Raw genomic sequence first — 19155 nt, 5'->3', positions numbered from 1 at the left:
TTTTGAACGATTTTCTTAGAACAGGTGGAGCAAATTACTCTTTAAAGAAGATATATAAAGTGTCAAGTAAAATGACAGCTATCTATAAAACCATACGAAATAAGTGGAGCAAATTACATAAGTGTAAATGTTTATAACATTTCGAAGAAAATAACCTCGAGCGAACACGATGACACGACGAGCGGCACGCTTCCTCTTATCGTGTGTGTAAAACTGATCGAGACGCCACCTTCGTGAGCTTTCCTTTCCGAAAACGACACGAGCCTAAAAAAAGGCGAAGTGGGATGCGAGAGAACATTCCGTATCGCGCACTAGTAAAGAGTGGGTCCCACAGACAAGGCGACCTAAACGTGGGCCCCACAGACCCCATGGCCCACGTGCCAGTGACGCAGCGGCACACGCGGGGGGTGGGAATCCAGTCCGGTCAGACTCCACCATCTGTCGTTTAGAACCTCCCAGTGGGGCCCACTTGGCAGTGAAGTGGGAGGGCCTCGCAGTGGGGTCCACTTGGCAGTGAGGAGGAGTGGGGGGATGGTGGTCTCCACCCGCGTCCCCCCGCGGGCTCCGCGTGGTCAACTCGCCGGAAGCCGAAATAGGCAGGCAGGAGGCCGCCCAAAAAGGCGAACACCTTGCGCGCACCACGCCACCACCTCCACCTCCACTTCGCTCGCTCCCGCTCTCGCCATGGCCGCCGCGCCCGCGCCATGAGGTGGCCGCCACCGCCACCGCCACGCCACTCCTCTCCTCTACCCTGCCGCGCGGTGCTGTTTCCTCGTCCGTCCCCATGCTCCCGCGCTGCCTCGTCGCCGTCGCGGTTCTCCTGCTCGTCGCGTCCCACGCCGCGCGGGGGGAGGAGCGGCGGCGGCTGCTGCTCGCGAGGCAGGACGTGCTCGCGCTCCACGGCCTGCGCGGGTCGATCGGGGTGCGGGCGGAGTACTGGCCGGTGAAGCGCTATCCCTGCAGCTGGACTGGCGTCGTGTGCCGCGCCGGGCGCGTCGCGGAGCTCCGTCTCACCGGGCTCCGCCGCACCCGCGCGGGTGCACGGAGCCAGGGGTTCACCGTCGACCCGCTGCGGGAGCTCACGGCGCTCGAGGTTTTCAACGCCTCGGGGTTCCCGCTCCCTGGTCGGATCCCGGCGTGGTTTGGCACCGGCCTCCCGGCGTCGCTGGAAGTCTTGGACCTCCGCTCCACCTCCGTCAATAGCACGCTTCCAGCCGATCTTGGCATGTCCGGGAACCTGACGACCCTTGACCTCGCCGGTAATAGCATCTCCGGCTCGATTCCGGCGACATTGTTCCTCATCAAGGGCCTCAAATTTCTCGATCTTTCTGACAACAATCTCACCGGGGAGCTACCAAACGTGTCTATCTCTGCCGGTGATGGAACCGGAGTTTTCAACGCTTCCGGGAATTCGTTGTACGGTGCCATTGGAGATGTGCTTGGGCCCCTCAGGAAGAGATTTCGTCAGGTTGATTTGTCGAGAAATTACTTCACTGAGGTGATTGGAACTGGATTTGGGAACAGCTCCGATGGAGCAGTGGACATAAACATGAATTGCTTGTCCGGATCAAGCCAGCGAAGCCAGGGGGATTGTGAAGCATTCTACAAGAGGATTGGTGTTTCATTGCCAGAGCCACCAAATGCATTGCCATCACCAAGCAAGAAAGGGGTGAAGTGGAAGTATGTACTTGCCGGAGTCCTGGCAGCCGCAGCATTTTTGGTGGTTCTTTTCCTTGTAGCATTAGTGTTCTGCTTGATGAAGAGTGGGGGACGGCGACCGAGAGGAAGAGGGTTGGAGCAGAATGAGGAAGGGATTCGTTCGGGGCGCAGGAGTAGCAGCGTTAATCCTGTGATGCTGTCATCCATGGCAGCATCACCGGCAGCAAATGGTGCTGTGAAAGGTCTGCCTACCATTGTAGATGAGTTCACCTATGAGCAGTTGCATAATGTTACTGGGGGTTTTGGGGATGACAATCTTGTCAAGCATGGGCACTCTGGGGCCATTTACCTTGGTGAACTGGAGAGTGGCTTCAATGTTGTTGTCAAAAAGGTTGATCTGAAGAGCAGTAATAAGAACTTGGGGGAATTGGGCTTCCTTGCAAAGAATTCCCATGGGAGGATTGTTCCATTGCTGGGGCATTTGGCCACAGATGAGGAGGAATTGCTGGTCTACAAGTACATGGCAAAGGGAGACTTGACTTCCGCATTGCACAGGAAGTCAGTGGATGCTGAGGAGGGGCTGCGCTCGTTGGATTGGATAACAAGGCTGAAGATTGCCATTGGTGTTGCTGAGGCATTGTGCTTCCTGCACGATGAGTGTAGTCCACCATTGGTTCACAGGTATGCCTAGTGATATTATTGGCCTGTTAGCTAATTTGCTAATATAATGTGCAGCTGATTGGTTTATAGTTAGTGAAAATATTTTAATTGCAAAAAGCATATGATAACTGTGCTAAGAAAAGTTTGAACATTAACGCCATCATAAAAAAGAGCGCGGAAGTTCCACATGTTATTTAGCTCACATGAATTGCCAATTTAATGAAGAAGCTGCACTGATTATGGCAAGTGCGTGAGTGAAAGAAACAGGACAATTTAATATATTAATTTAAAACTGTTTCTAGTTACACATTTGATAGTCTTCTACTTAGCCTCTTGTGGCCCTATTGCATCAGTTGGCCCACTATTTCTTTTCTAAGAAGTATAGCTGAAAGGGGAAAACAATATGTGCGAAGCTTCCCTGACAAACTGTTTACTTGTGAGGACATGAAATCCCACATTTAAAATATAATATTATACGGACTATTTCACCAAGTTGCATTGGATCCATATCAGCACTACCAATACTATCTGACTGTACTTAATTGATTTTTAATGATTTTCCCCCAGACGAACTGCTTGCCTTTCTGAACTTTTAGAATGTTGCTTCTTGTTATTCATGTGCATATGGCTTGTTCACAACTTCTCATGTGCAATGTATCGTAGGAAATCAGGAAAGTTTCATGCAAGTATAAGTACTGTACAGTATGTATAATTCATTATATGATTATACACTGTCTAACTATGTGAGAAACTCATGTCTCTATCATGAAAAAAAATTGCTGCAGTTATTTTATGGAAACTTTATCTTTTGAGGTTTAGTGTCATCAATCATTGTAGGTAACTCAATGCACTAAATATCGATGTATTTGGTGCTAGTCATCTTTTATTCCAGCTGCATGACTTAGCTGCTTCATCTTTCTATTTCATTTTATTTTACTCTGCAGTTCTTATTTGATGCATGCTGTTCAAGTTCTTGGATGTTTTAATTACTTTCAAGCCAATCTTTTTTCCCCTTATCTTTTCATTATAACTGTAGAGATATCCAGGCAAGCAGTGTGCTTCTTGATGACAAATTTGAAGTGTGTCTTGGAAGTTTGAGTGATGTATGCACTCAACAAAGTGAGGGAAGCAGGAGTTTCTTCTCCAGGATGTTGAGATCATCGAAGTAAGACTTTTATATTTTATCGTCTCCTCATTTTTATGCATGAGTTTAGCATGGGTACAACTGTTCTTATGATCTTACCAATTGCTCTGAAAATTGAGTCCATCATGGCATATTCCTTTTAAAAGAAACTTGATTTTATGATCACCTGAACGGTGCTAACTTAAGGGTGCCTTTAGCACTAAAAAGTACTAAGACAAAAGCAATAACTTCTTTATGAAGTTAACACTTTAACCTAAGTTTAGTTATTGAACTGAAGGTAATGTACTGGATTTTGTTAACAAAATATGGCGGCAGTGTTTTTTTTTTGGGTTTGAGTATGTATAAGGGGACACATATTCATTTGTAAGTGTTTCTCCTTACATGAATTCTTGTCAAATGACTTCTAAAAAGGAAGTTCTCATCAAGAGTTAGTCTTGTAAATTAATGGCCAGACCCACACAAATAAAAGAAGAAACCCTACCACCTGCAGATCATAAAATATGGCAACCCACTTGTTATTTTGTTAACATGGCAACATCACGTTTGCTATGAAACTTTAGTCTTTGTTTAAATCTGTAAAGAACATCGGGGCCTTGCTTAAACACTGATATTCGTCTCTTTCTTGTGGCAGGTCTCTTGACAAGAACGCATCAGGTGTGTAAAGCTTCTGCATAACTTTTTTATGGATATTTTATAATCTCTACCATTATACTATACAGCTATTTGTGTAGGAATTCTAATGCGCAAAATAAAGATAACCTAACATTACTGTATGTATCTCTCACCTAACAGGTCCACCAGCTAGCTGCTCGTATGATGTATACTGCTTTGGAAAGGTGCTACTGGAGCTAATCACCGGGAATTTTGGTGTGAGCGGCTCAAATGACACTGGTTCAGAGGAGTGGTTGGCAAGAACACTGGATTTTATTGACGCCCATGACAAGGAGGGTCTTTCAAACATTGTAGACCCTTCACTTGTAGTAGATGAAGACCACCTAGAAGAGGTATGGGCAGTCTCCATTGTTGCGAAGACATGCCTGAACCCAAAGCCCTCCAGGCGTCCACTGGCTCGGTACATCCTGAAAGCATTGGAGAACCCGCTGCGGGTGGTGAGGGAGGAATTACAGTCGAATTCATCACTCACGAGTACTTCATCTCGAAGCTCTTGGCATTTTGCTTTTCATGGGGACTCGCGCAGGAGCTCGGAGCTCAGGCCAACATTGGGGCAGTCAGCCAGGAAGCAGTCAGTGAAGTCACAAGGAAGTGACGAGGATGAGGACGAGGAGGAGGATTCATTCTCCTTCAAGAGGGCTTCAAGGGAGATTCTCCCTGACCCGGTAGAGTTGGAAAAGGATGCAGTTGTGTAGAATTCACCACAGATTAGCAATACATGCTACTGAGATTTCATCTCAGTGTGTATAATTCATCCTCTGATGCGCATCTCCTGATGCCTCTAGGTGAAAAAACTGTGCATATAGGAGTTAGACTTGTTTCTCTTTTTCCTTTTCATTTCAGTGTTGTGTAATCTGTAACTGAGATTTTGAGAATAAGTGGAGCACAAGGGTGCGCGGTGCTTGAAATGCAAGCGGCCAGAAATTTTCGTAGACAACCATTTTGTCATTCTGGACTCTGGAGTGTGAATCGAAGCACAAATTTTATAGTGTAAGCCAAAGGATCAGAGAGATGAATGAATCGATCTGCGAAATGAAATTATATGTTGCTGATCCAGTCACTGCCGCCTGTTACAAGAACATTCTTCCTGACTATTTTCTGGGTTTTCTGTTCTCTGCTGCTTGGAAGAATAAGATTGTTGTCTGTGTTAAAAAAACACACAATAATTTAGTTTCATATTACTACAGTAGAAAACAATAAGTTACTCGCGAACGGATATTTTAGCACTAAAAGAGAATTAAAGAAAAAAAGAGGTCCCACCGAGATTTGAACTCGGGTTACTGGATTCAGAGTCCAATGTCCTAACCGCTAGACCATGGGGCCATTTTGAACACACGGATTTTTAATCTCTATATATCCATACTTGCATCTAGTCTAGCATGGGCCCCGGCCCATGATACGTTCACCTGAAAGCCCACTCATGCGACGACTTGTCAAAGCCCAACAAGCGAAGAAGCCGATGCTTATAGAGGAAGCCCGGCTACCACCACGCCAACGCGCTCATTTCGTTCATTCTAGGGTTTACAACTCACGACCTCCGCCGCCGCCGCCATGGGACACTCCAACGTGTGGAACTCGCACCCCAAGAACTACGGCCCCGGATCCAGGGTTTGGTAATCCTCTCTACTCTACTCGCGATCCCCCGCGCCGTGTTTTCATTCAGTTCGGTGACGAACCATAGGAGTATTTCTTCTATCTGTGTGCGTAGCATCGGGTCAGATTTGTCAGATTTTGTGGCGTGAATTCGCATGTTGCTAGATTTTATACTGTAGTAGTTTATCTCTTGCTTCCGGTAGAAAGGTTCGTGCGCCCTTTTTCTTGGATTGCTTGACGAGTGCTTACGGATTTGTGGTGTGGATTTGTTGTTGCAGCCGTGTTTGCGGCAACCCGCATGGCTTGATCCGGAAGTACGGGCTCATGTGCTGCAGGCAGTGCTTCCGCAGCAACGCCAAGGACATTGGCTTCATCAAGGTATACTCTTCATATTTTTTTTAGGTTGCTAGTTGCTTCCTGTAATATGCAGGCTCAAGTTAGCAGTTTTACTTTTTGATGGTGAAATTGTTTGGTGCAATAGTGTTGCATCCCGTGTGCGGTGTTGTGGTAGTTCCTAACGACGTAGCGATAATGTCACAAACTGTGCCGCGTTGTTCCTCTTCCACGTTTTATTTCCTGCTTGACAGCTTGTGTATTGTGTTATCCGTTGTCGCCTCATGTTCCCATTCTCATTTTGTCAGTTCTGTTCTGGTCGAGCTGATATGAATAATTACAGATCATAAGATGGCCAGTTAGAATTGGAATTGATGCACACACTGCTTTTGTTTCTGAGATTATCTTTTGCAGATGCCAATACTATAACAATATTAGTTAATTTTGAAAACCTGTCTTATTTGTTATCTTCACCACTTATCCAACATAGTATGAGTATGTGCCATGTGCCCCATGTGAGCTCATTAGCTATCACTTGTAGCTGCCTTCTAAATGTCAACACTTCAAACGTATTGCAAACATCTCTCTGTAGTTCAACGAATAATAGGAGGATCTATTGCTAATCAATAGACTACAACTATCATCTTTCATATGGGTTCCCTTCTTTTATGTTTTTCCTTTTTGATATGTTGCTTCCAATTAAAGCAGGGTAGTTTCCTTTTGTTAAAAAAAAGTTGCTAACCACAATTCAAAGGCTACCTCTTGCTTAAAATATTAATGCACCCGATTTCATGCTAGAATTGTGGAGATGTTAGAATTTTCCACATCGTCTCATCTTATTGTTATGGAATACTTGAATGAATGTGGTTATTTACTTATTTTATCGTGCAGATGTAATGCACCCGATTTTATGCCAGAATTGTGATGTTAGAATTTTCTACATTGTTTTATCTTATTGTTCTGGAATACTTGAATGAATAAGCGGTTATTTAGTTATTTTTTTGTGCAGATGTTTGTGTTATCTAGCTTTTTGCTGTTATTTTAATCCCTGGACCTCTCAAAGTGCATCTTATTCATTTGCAGTACCGTTGAAAGTTGGGAGCTCAAGTGGAATGGGAGCTTAGATCGGGAAAATTTTTATGGAAGTGTAAAAGCCTTGTCGAGTATTATCCCTTTTGATACAATTGTCGTCTTATGATATGTAACAGATTATTGATATTTGAAAGTGAGTTATGGTCTGATGGACAATACATGTTCTGGTATTAATTCTCATATTATCGAGCATGTTCTAGTGCTGTAATAGAAGATGATTATATGCTATCTTGAGTAGCAAGCTTCCCTTATTTCTGATGCTGGCACTTTGACCCTTAACCGGTCTCAGCTTGCTTTGATATCTTATATGCTTTATTATTAGATTGTTTTGATAGTTCAGGCTGACAATTTGGCCGGGTACAATAGGCAACGGCCATTCGGCCAACGGTGCAAAAATGCCAGGTGGCACTGCACAAAGATTTCAACTCGACATATGGGACAATATGGAGATATTTCACAGCTGGATAGAGTATTTCGTCTAATCTTACTGTGTTTTCTACAACAAACAGTAAATTGATGGGTTTAGAGGTGATTTTTTAACTTTCGTGAAAGTATAGGGTATAAAATGGAACCTGCGAAGGAGCAACAAATCTTCAATTGAGCGTCTGAACCTATAAACAATAAACTAATAAGATATATTAGTATAAAGAATAATATTGATACTATAATTTACTCTTTTTCCCGGACTATATAATGTACTCTACGATACATGTTTTTTTAGATAAAGTTTATTCTACACGTTGTCCAAACAATATTCTTGTATTTCCATTAATGCCATGGTAGAGTATCAGACGAGCCGAGCTCCAAGCCTCACATAGCATTGCTCGAGCCGAGCTCGAGCCTAACAACCCTCAAGAGTTCAATACTAGGATAGGGCGATAGGCTCCAGAGCCCCGACTCGGCTTTGAGCCTATTCAGGTTGGCTCGCTCGAGCTCGGCTCGTTCACCGCCCTTTGGTCCCAAATTCCCCTCCGCCGCTCACCGCCACCCTCTCCATCTCACTAGCTCCGGCGGCGAGCATGCCCTAGCTTCGTCTCCATCGCAATCGCAGCCTCCTCGAGCAGGTTTGGATCCAGAGGCGACGCCGCCGGCCTCCATCGCATCGCGGTTCGAATCGAAGGTATTTCATTCTTCTTTTTCTCTAGTAGCTCTTCCTCCCCCTCGCTCAGCTTGGATTGAACATCCATTCAGAATTCGATTGTTGTTTGTTTCAATCCAATTAATCCATCCAGTTTCCTGTCGATTTCATGCGTGATGCAGTACTAATCGAAGCAATTTGTTTCCAGGATCAAGAAAAATTGGGGGTTCAGCTGAGCTCTATGCCCCAAGTGAGGCCTGCCTCTGCCGAGAAGCCGACTCGGCAATGGGCGGCATGGACACGCCAAGAGGAACAGAGCTTTTTCAATGCGCTGCGCCTGGAAGGAAAAGTAAGACGCATCGATGTTATGATGCTACGCTGTTTCTTGCAATCTGATCAATGTGTGCGCTGATCGATAGATGCAACAATAACTTTTCCTTTGTGTCAGAATTTTGAGAAGATCACGCTCCGTGTCCAGAGCAAAAACAAGGATCAGGTACACCATTTTCGGCCAAGAGGTGTAAGATGTTCATATGATATTTAACATTCTGTATTGATACGTTAGGACGTTGAAGCAGTGGTAGATACACATTAGATCATAAATTTAGTATTTTTTTATGATATTTGTCGTTCTTTATTTAACCAATTAGGAAATTTGAATGAAAGGAAGATTCAAGTTAGGCTGTAAATTTTAGTTCTACATGCAATGTGCTAAATAACTTTCACTATGATGGGATGCCAATTAGAATTGAATAAATCTATTTTGCTTTGAGAAAAAAAAATCAGAAGTAACTGTCATGGGCAAATCTCATTTTCAACCATGGTCGTTGTTGTTGCTTGACATAGCACCAGCATCCTGTAGCATATACCTACATTCTTGCTGATTTTCGTGGTTCAACTGGAGAAGGCTGCAGGGTGGATGGATTACAACATCCCTCCTTTTAGATTCCCATCCAGATTGTGTACTTTCACTTGGAGCCGATTTATCTTCCTCACTTGCAATTGATCCCTCTTCTTTACTAAAGCTGATTTCATCTTTTTTTCAAGTTTCTATTGATATACTTGCAGCCGATCTGTTATGGGAAACTCAAACTTCAGAACATGATGTTTTTTTTTTCGGGAATACGCCAGAGGCGAATTTTTTCCATTAAGAGAAATAAAGGTTATTTACATTTAAAGAAAGAGCAGCAGGGGACAGGGACTGGAAAGCATTACAAAATCAAAGGCCTAATTCTCGCAGCACATTTTGGCTACCATGATTCTCTCGGAAGAGTAGGGCGGGGATTGCTGAATTCGCTTGACGCCAAAGCGTTGCCTCTTGAGCCATTTCCCTCGCCACATCTGTCCATGCCCTAAAACTTTGGTTGAAGACTCTGGCATTCCGCTCCTTCCAGATCGTCCAAGCCACAAGTGTTGCTACCGTATCGAAACTCCGGCATTGAGACTTGAGACTCTCGGATTTTCAACCGGCTGCTACACAGCCACTGGTTGAAAGAAGTTTCGTTCATCGGTAGGCACTCCGGGTGACCTATTGCTCTCAATGCCAAAACATGATGTTTAGAATTGGCACTAAGTTTTATTCAGGCTTTAGATGTATCTCGATATTATCCCCCTATTTTGTCCATCTTTGGCCATAAAGCACACTCCTCAGCAGCTTACCACCTAAGATTCTGCACCTGGAGGCTGGAACATTTAGAGAGGAATTTTCCTGCACTGCTCGTTCCTGATCATCTAAGCATGTTCTGTTGACTATGTGGGCACTGGACATGCTTAAGTGATAGCTGCCAATAAATCAGTACAGTTTTCTCTCTGATACATAGACACTTAATTATCTCTCAATCCTCACATAGCTAGCATAAGTATGTTCATCATATATAAAGTTATAGATAATATTTGCATCAATTAGAGAAAACCTGAATTTCTTCTGTTGGACTGAAAATTCATTGCCTTTTATTTTTTGCAATATAGGTCAGACATTATTACTATCGTCTTGTTCGACGCATGAAGAAACTTCTTGGTCCTGAGTTCTCACTTGATGCAAAAAATTCAAAGGACACTGTTGCTGCTATGCTCCGCTGGTAACGGAATGAATGTCTGCATGCAAATTAATCTGATTAGATGTGGTCCCTACTGCTTGATATTATTTATATAACATGATTGCAAAGGGTAGTGTTTGGCCTCAAAAATTTGCTGAGCTATCTTCATGATATATATCCTTTTCCTAGTAGGCTAGGAACCTAGGACTGTAGTAGGTACGTGATCCTTTTAATTTACAGAGGACACGTCTATAATTTACTGCTATAATGCCTAGTAGGTTAGAACTATGGGGCCTTCATACCAATACTGTATAGACACCTTAACATATTTACTGCTTCTGTTTTAGATTGTCAGACCTGTCCCATAAAATGGTCTCTGAAATTTTGGTGGCATACTTCGTGGTTCAGAATATTCTTCTGATGAAAGATATATTTTTTATTTCCATGCAGATTGCATTCTAGTCTATGCACAAGAAAGATACTGTCTGTTGTTTATTGTCATTGCTTTTGATTTGATCTGATGTTGTTTCTTTTACATTGCATGGAAAACTCTCCGATACTGAATTTGTTCTATGCAGGTGGTCTCTGCTTGAAAAATTTAGCTGCAGTGCATCAAAACTGCATCTGAAGCCTCGGAGATTCAAAACATTCGTAGAAGCATTGGTGCATGACCATTTGTTACTTTCCCACTCCTTTGTAACTGTAAAAATGTTCATTTTTGTTTTTTTTTTCTCATGTGATATATCCAACTTTATAGGGAAATCAACTGCTAAAGGACAGGAATAAAACCAGAAAAAAGTGTCCACGAGGGGATGAGTGCCTTTCTTCTTCATCTCCAATTCTGAACAGGACTGCTGGAAATGAATCTTCCTCAGTAAAACTCCTACCTGTGGATGTCTCAAATGGTAGCAAAGTAGCATCTTCAAAAGGGGCAGTTTTCAAGAGGGGTGCAGAACCAAATTCCAATAACAAGTCAGGTTCAACTAAATGGGACCTCTCTGCCACAATTACTGTGAAACAGAAAAGGAGAGCAGGTGACACTGCTTTTTTTTTTTTTGGTTTCATGTGGCACACCCTTTACTTTTTTCATTTTATGCGATATGCAGTCTGTATGTCTTAGCTAAATGTCGATAATCCAATAAATTTTATTATGTGAGCTTAAAGTGTCGAATTTTCCTTACAATAGTTTTGAGAGCAGTGGACTTGTATTTTAGGTGGTGGCATTGCATCTACTGCATATAAAAAATGGGAGAGAGATGCCATGGCTGGTGTTTCTTTAGTCGCTGATGCAGCTGAAGAGCTTGAGCGCAACACAGTGAATGTTGATGCAAGGACATTATCTCCCTCATCAAACAATGTTTGTACCGTTGATGGTATTCTTTCTTATCACTGCTCTCTGACTAGAAATGGCTGGTACTGGTTCCTATTGTCTTGATGTTTTATCCTGCACTGGCAGATCCAGGCACAAATCGTATGAATGAAGCAGATCAACAAGCACCTGCAAAGCTGAAATTGCAGTTATTTCCAATCAATGAAGCCACACGAAAGGCATTGGAAAAGGTAAATATGCCTGTTTGTTGCCACCAAGCTGCAATATGAAATTATGAATCATGTGTTTCCTGCAGCAGCTGTGTTAGCACAACAGCTATTACTGATTTACTATTGGCTCGGACACTCAAATCACTGTGGTTGATAAAATTTCTCAGGATAAATGGGACTAATGGAATGTGGAGTGCAAATAACCTTACTAGCACTATTTACCTTATGAATTTTCGATGGTGTTTGAGATATTGATAGTCCTATCTTTTTTCAACAGGATGAACATAATCCACATCTGGAACTCACAGTTAGCGCTAGGAAAAAAATATCTTCTGTACTAGAACATCTTAACCGCAAGTGGGGCAGCTCAAACATTGCGTCTGGAGAGCTTTTGCTTTTTCCATATTGTGCTCACCGAGAAGATTTAGCTACCTATCAGAGATGGACCACAAGAGATACAGTTGTGGTGGCTGATGTTTTTCTTTCTGTGAATAGCCCGCCTGTTTTTCGATTAAGGTATGGATGAATTCCTGGGTAACAAACTATAATATTGTGATAAGACCATTTGTTGAAAGCCGTAACAAGTGCTAACTGTTGTCGCCAATAAGGTATGGTTGGTTTTCCCTTGCTGAGCTTGAAGGAGGAAGTGGAATATCTTCAACTCATTTTAAGAATTGCATGATGCCTGAAGACATCCATGCCAAATCTCCCTCAGACGCTTGTGTGCAGAAGGATGGTACTTTTCTCAATAGTTGTGCTCCTGAGGAACACCTTTGTAATTCAAAAGATCGGCCGGCATTATTTCTTGCTATGACATTTAGTACAGGCAAGAGCGCTAAGGGGCAAGAGCAGCACAGTGATTTTCCCGCCTCATGGTTTAGCAGGCAGAAGCAAGAAAAAGATTCCACAAACCAAGTTTTAGAGGTCCAACTTCAGTTCCATCCATATTTTTGTCAAGTGAACATTAATCTGCTATCTTCTAATTGCTTCTGTTATACTTCAGGCTAATCTGGGGATGGATTGTGCTATAATATCTGAAGGAGAGTGGGCAGATACCCTTACTGATATCAGTGTTGGATACTTACTAACAGAAGCATCCATAGGTACTAATACAGATTGTCCAGGGACAGCTATTGCCAAAAACACATTGTTTCTTGAGAATCCCTGCAGCTATGATTCATTTGATGCTGCTGTTGCTCTTCACGCTTCTCGTCATAAAACAGTAGAGCAGCCAGCCCTTGCATCCCATTCGACCATCTGGGGTGCTGAAGAAACCTGTGATGAGTTCAGTTTTAACTTGGCAGCATCTAGGAAGCAAGAAAGTTCAAACACTTCAGCTAGCAGCTGTCCTGGTAGTGATAGTGGTGTTCTTCCTTCAACCTCACAAGGGTTTCAAGGCTTTCTTCAGGTTTGTTTCCATCTCTTGGTCTCTTGTAGAATAAAACGACTTTTTATACATCAATGTTGTTAATCTATGATTTATTTCATGTTTGCAGGACTTAGCAGGAGCAAAGGTTGCTGATAATCCTTGTATGGATGATGCCAAAGATATGGAGGCACTTTGTGCCAATTCTCCACCTCGAAGTAAAAGTGATTCTGGGTTAAAGGATCAATCTCTAGCTGACTTATATTGGGTACTAGACAGATATCCTATCCCTGCCTGTTTTAGTTTCTAGTATAATCTATCAACACAGATCATAACTTACTATGTCTTCTCTTTGGATAGGCTGATTCACTTGGACCACTGGACTTAGAGATACCATCCGTGAGATACCAAGCTGAGGACTTACTCTTAGGAGACAGTCAGAATAGTTGGAATCGCATGATGGTGAATAGCCTGGATGCGTTTCGAAACCTGTCATTCTTCATGGCAGATAAGAATGACTCAATCCCATCCATCATGTAGAACTGTGAATTCTGGGCGCCGTTCATTGCTCTCGTCGCTTGCTATATTGGCTAGTGAAGTACTACCAAGGATGCATCTCGCTGTAGAGGAGGGTTTGCATTGTCCAAGTGAAGCTGTTTGTGGGAAATCCAACAGCTGCGGACTTGCTGTTCTTTGCAGTCAAGAGGGACGCATTCTGCTGTGTAAGATATATAGTAAGAGCTGTACTAAGATGTTACATGTATGTCGTGTAAATTGTGGTGTCCCTGTACAAAAAGCTCACACAATCTCTTGGTTACAGTAAAGCTTCTGATGACTGCCGTGTATACAGGTATGCTTCTGATCAATTGCCCTGAACTGTTCTCAGTTTTGCTTTGATATCTGAAGTTTATCGGCATACTGTGTTGTTTATGATAGTATGCGAGCAGCGTTTGTTTCTTCAAGGCGACGCCAGAATTTTCTGATGGGTTTGGTTAGGCTGGAAACCTGACCAGTACATGCGAGATCGCTCAGTTGGGCTTCTCCCAATTAATTTTGGGCCATACCCATAGGTAATCTTGTGCTTCTCCCTTCGGCCAGATTCCTCAATGTTCGCTGAATATGTAACAGCGATTCAAGGACATACTCAGACATAAACTCAGGCCCTAATCACAACCTATATAACAAGCTACATCAAGTAAGAAGTGTAGAATAATTGGCTCATAAGGACTCGTCAACAGATGCAACTTCCCAAATCGGGTAAAGGTGTAATCTGATCGTCGTAGAAGTAGGAACAATGGCACCAGAGATAATATCGTTATTCGTAAAGTAAAGAACTAAGATTCACAAATACCATCAATATCTATTGGAGAGGCAGCGAATCGTCCATTTTGTTTCCCTTTTTTTCTCTCTCTCGCCTCTCTATTTCCTCCACCATGAAGAACACCTGACATGTGCATGCCATCAGCAATGCCAAACCAGTACGTCAATTTGATACCATGAATTCGTGCCTTCATGGCCACATCGACGACGACATCGAGCAAAGCATGGTGATTGGTGAGCGTAGCACGACAGTACGTACGAGGGCCCTGATGCCGACACCATGCATGCCCTTGCGGGCAAGCAATCAGATTGCAGTTGCCGCTAAATTAAAGAGGATTTTCAATGGTAGCAGCAGCAGCAGCAGCAGAAGAGCACGCAACTGCAGCCGTCCGTCGTGCGGTTCATGGTGGCTACAAGTTAGAGAGAGAGAGAGAGAGTAGAGAGATTTAACTGGGGCAAATGAGTGACCCAAGGCATGGGGATCTCATGTTGCACGCCGAGCCATCCTTCCCAGCACTCGCTCGTACTATGTGTAGTTGACGAGGAGAGCTATAGATCGGCACACGCGAAATTCGTGCGTTGGTCCACTAAGAAAAATCTGATCGCACTCTACATTTCTCAAAGCGTTTCGATCACATTGGACGGAGCCAAAATCATCCCCACTGCCTGGTTAGACCCAACCGCACTTAATTTGACCGACAGAACGAAATTGATTTATTACGGTTTGTTCTGTTCAATGAGAAAAAAAAAACCCCTCAATTTGAAAAGCTAAAATTTCTGACAAGATCAAGATGTGAAGTTTAACACCTCACCAAATTTTGGTATAGTTTTATGATTAAAAATTTGTTGAATTTTTATATGTTATTCCCTCCGTTCTAAAATATAAAAACCTATAACCGGATGAAACATTTTCGTCTGTCCAGATTCGTAATAGTAGGAAATGTTCTATTCGGTCGTAGGTTCTTATATTTTGATTTAGTCTTGTTTAGTTTATTGTCTTATCAAGAATTGACTATACTAACATTTGGGGCTTGTTCAAATTGATGTCATTTTAAATTATAATATTTTTTTAAGTAAAGTTATCAAATATATGCATCCATTTAGTTTATTACGAAACTCTAGTAATTAAATAAGAAATCATGCTAAAACTTGATAATATTATTAAATTGTCTAAATTTAATATGATTTATTTTGGTTATAATCTGAACCTGATAACGTTAGTTTCGGCAACAGATCGAACAAAGCTCTTTTAATACCTACTAGATGAGCATCGTGTATTCGCGTCCATATGTGCCGTGTCATCAGGACGGATAACGCACACGCATGCACGCCATGTTACCCCGAACGGATCACAGGAGGCGTCGTGTCAACCATAGCAAGGGCCCCCGTCACCACTGTAGCAGCACACGACGCTCATCGATCCCGGGAAGCTTCTCCGTCGAATCCACCCCGGTTGGTTGGATCGGATCGGAGGAGAGCCGCACGCGCAGGGCCGCACGGCTGGATGCAGATGGGAATCATGGGATCCGTCGCAGCGAGCGCTGTGGATGATGAGCTGCATGGGCGCCGGCTTGGCTGGCACAGCAGCAGCAGCAGCAGCCAGCGCACGCGAGATTGAATGCGCGACGCGACGCGACCCGACCATCCATCGGCCATCCAATCGCGGCGCGGAGATTTCTCACTACCGATGACTCGGGTAACTCGTACTAGGTGGAAGCGAGCCGGAATAATCCCGGAGGAGCCCAGCCGTGAGCTGTCCCCAGCCTGGACTCCAACGAGAGAAAACACACACTAATCACAGGCGCAGGTCACGCTCACGGCTCACATCGCGCCGCTGACGCGCGGGTCCCCCGTGCAAGTTGCCGTGGGTGCGCATGGCTGGATGACAACGAGGGTTTAGATTAGATTTAATCGTGGCATTTGGAGGGAATAATAATAATATACTTCTACTCCAGTATTTGTATGACGAGGCGATTAGGATAACGTATGGAACTGGACAGGTCATCAGTTTTCAAAAAAACAAAAACAAAAAAAACTGGACAGGTCATCCATCCTTTGATTCCTTTCCATGCTCTATGCTCTATTTTCCCCCATTTTAAAAGGCTCGCAGCGCATATGCAGTCAAGATCGATCGTCGCTTTTTCGTGCTCCAGCTAGATTAGCCACCTGCTGCAGTCCTGCACCCACCCGTGCGTGCCCTTCATTTTACTTAATCTTTTAATTACCAGTACCACTAATCTCTACAGTTCTTGCACATGAGATCGCATGGCGGCATGGGCATCTCTATGACGACCTGACCTTCGACTTGGAGGTACTACTAGTAGTACGTGAGGTTGGGCATTGGATCCCCGAGACATTCCGGGCTCCGCTCGTGGAGCGCACAGTGCGCGCGATCGACAGCTCGCTCGCGCTGTCGATCGGTCGCCGCGATCCAAGATGTCTACAGCTCCGGCGCCTGACTCACCAACGTGAAACGGCTCCGTGCTGCTGCTGCTGACTGGTGAGGAATGAGTCCGCGCTCCCGAACAAAATTAACGATCGATCCGTGGATGGATGATGGTGACTCGATGCCGCCTTGGATTTGATGCGGTTTTTCCATGTCGTCGTTGGACGTATATCAAGATTTCAAGAGGTGAGAACAGCACCTAGCTCAGCTGGTAGGGAGCTGCTAGGAGCAACGTGCTAGCCTGAGTTCGAATCCGTTTGAGCAACAGGTTTTCTCACCATTTCATCACAACACAAGTTAGGCCCTGTTTAAATCCCACCTAAAATTTTTTCACCATATCATATCGAACACTTGGACACATGCATGGAGCATTAAATGCGGACGAAAAAAACCAATTACACAGTTTGTGTGTAAATTGCGAGACGAATCTTTTAAACCTAATTGCGTCGTGATTTGATAATGTGGTGTTGCAGTAAACATTTGCTAATGACAGATTAGTTAGGCTTAATAAATTCGTCTCGCAGTTTACAAGCGGATTATATAATTTGTTTTGTTATTAGACTACGTTTAATATTTAAATGTGTGTCCATATATCCGATGTGACACGCAAAAACTTTACACCCTGGATCTAAACACCCTCTTAGTACTAAAAGTATGACAAAGATACACAAAGTGTTGCTAACAAACTGTTGGTCGCAGAAGTGAAAAGATTTATCAACTACTCCCTCCTCCCATAATATAGCAACTTAGTATCGGATGGGACACTTTATAGTATCATGTCCGGTTCGTTGTACTGTGAAGTGTCCTATTCGGGTTACTTTATTATGGGACGGAGAGAATAGTACGTGACAAGTATATGGCATATGAGATAACAAGTTAGTAAAGTATGGACTGTTATAGCTATAGCTATAGTAACGGAAGAGGAACGGTATGTTTAACACATGACATGGCGAATTAGTATGACAAAACAAATACTCTAGGTTTCTATTAGGGCTAGAGAAGAAACTCAGTTTATATGTTCATGTTTCAAAACTAGTATCTAGAGCATGTTTGATATGGTTTCAGCTCTAGCTCTATTTCTCTTTATTTCTCTTAAAGTTAAAATCTAACTAACAGTTCCAACTATATCTAGAATAGGAATAGAGTGGATTGGAGTGATCTGAAAAATAAAGCAAAGAGGTGAAAACGGATTAAACCTTCATCGGTTATTCATATTCCCTAATAAGCCTATACATTACAAAGTAATCTATAGGTAAACCTTTTATATATTTGTTCGTAATGACTTAAAAGTCAATATTAAAAAAATTACGTTGAAAATACCTTAAACTCAACTTCAAATATAAAGTTCGAAAATTCTAATTTTAGCTTTTGATTTGGTTTATTATGTCAACTGATGAGGCCCTTAGCCTTATTATGGGATGGGGTGTCTAGATACATTGACCAATCCTAGGTTGCTATATTCTGTGACGGAGGGAGTATTTGAGTTACTTTTATACTCCATCCGTCCAAAAAAACCAATCCTTGATTTGAACCTAGACACGTATAAAAAGTCCAATCCTAACAATGAATCTACACACACATGCGTCTAGATTTATAGTTACGATTGTGCTTTTTTATGCAACGGAGGGGTACCTTTTAAAGCTATTATTATAGCACCCCGTAATGGCGATAAAACTACCTTTTATTTTCACCGGAGTTAGATTTCCATAAAAAAACCCCAAAAACGATTTCCCACTTGGGACGAAAATTATAAATGACATTTCCATCAATTTAGTTACACTGACAGGTGGGCCCGGACCAATTCCGACTAGTCCCAGGTGGCCCAGGTCCCAGCCTCTGTTGCTGGAAAGCAGCTAGTACTAGTTTGGAACCAGAAAAGAAGCAAACCCAACGAATCAACCAACCGAGATCTCCCCACTCATCTCTCATCTCGTAACAGCCCAACCCAGCCAAGCAAAAGCCACAGAGCCGCACTGCCCGTTCGGATCCGGCTAGCTAGCCTCCAGCTCGCCTTCCCCTTCATGCCAGCACGCTCCCCACATCCACCCACCACCCCCACTGACACTCGAGCCCCACCCCCCCCCCCCCGACCCCACAAGTCAGCGACTGAACCCCCCTTACCCAAAGCGTGCGCGTCTCACCCCGCCTACAGCTCACCGGGATCCAGCCTGGCTAAACTCCTCCGATTCATATACACCCAACTCCTCCTCTCATCTC

General features: G+C 43.4%; 3 protein-coding genes and 1 non-coding gene across 5 annotated transcripts; 3 read left to right on the top strand and 1 right to left on the bottom strand.

Moving 5' to 3' along the window:
* The first annotated feature begins 622 nt into the window (after positions 1–622).
* Positions 623–5072, top strand: LOC4334271 (probable LRR receptor-like serine/threonine-protein kinase At2g16250). Its single transcript, XM_015777043.3, has 4 exons — positions 623–2340; positions 3356–3484; positions 4095–4117; positions 4256–5072. Exons 1-4 carry the CDS (start codon positions 785–787, stop codon positions 4828–4830), a joined length of 2283 nt encoding a protein of 760 aa, XP_015632529.1. The 5' UTR covers positions 623–784; the 3' UTR covers positions 4831–5072.
* Positions 5073–5386: 314 nt separating this feature from the next.
* Positions 5387–5458, bottom strand: TRNAQ-CUG (transfer RNA glutamine (anticodon CUG)). The gene has a single exon. It is a non-coding gene; the product is annotated as a tRNA-Gln (tRNA).
* A 170-nt stretch (positions 5459–5628) lies between these two features.
* Positions 5629–7404, top strand: LOC9267266 (small ribosomal subunit protein uS14). The gene is made up of 3 exons (XM_015776997.3): positions 5629–5748; positions 6007–6106; positions 7145–7404. The coding sequence occupies exons 1-3, from the start codon at positions 5687–5689 to the stop codon at positions 7151–7153; spliced, it is 171 nt and encodes a 56-aa protein (XP_015632483.1). The 5' UTR covers positions 5629–5686; the 3' UTR covers positions 7154–7404.
* A 694-nt stretch (positions 7405–8098) lies between these two features.
* LOC4334269 (TSL-kinase interacting protein 1) lies at positions 8099–14038 on the top strand. Of its 2 annotated transcripts, XM_015776996.3 has the most exons (13): positions 8099–8273; positions 8440–8580; positions 8680–8727; positions 10200–10309; positions 10846–10930; positions 11025–11301; positions 11482–11640; positions 11724–11827; positions 12084–12322; positions 12415–12730; positions 12810–13214; positions 13303–13440; positions 13533–14038. In XM_015776996.3, exons 2-13 carry the CDS (start codon positions 8473–8475, stop codon positions 13710–13712), a joined length of 2169 nt encoding a protein of 722 aa, XP_015632482.1. In that variant the 5' UTR covers positions 8099–8273; positions 8440–8472; the 3' UTR covers positions 13713–14038. The 2 variants fall into 2 exon arrangements, with proteins under 2 accessions (XP_015632482.1, XP_015632481.1); XM_015776995.3 differs by lacking the exons at positions 8099–8273; positions 8440–8580; positions 8680–8727 and adding an exon at positions 9596–9741.
* Positions 14039–19155: the final 5117 nt, after the last annotated feature.

This window comes from Oryza sativa, chromosome 3, assembly GCF_034140825.1.
Source record: "Oryza sativa Japonica Group chromosome 3, ASM3414082v1".
Classification (NCBI taxonomy): Eukaryota; Viridiplantae; Streptophyta; class Magnoliopsida; order Poales; family Poaceae; genus Oryza; species Oryza sativa.
The sequence above is the reverse complement of the archived record's forward strand: the minus strand, read 5'-3'. Positions and strand labels throughout refer to the sequence as shown.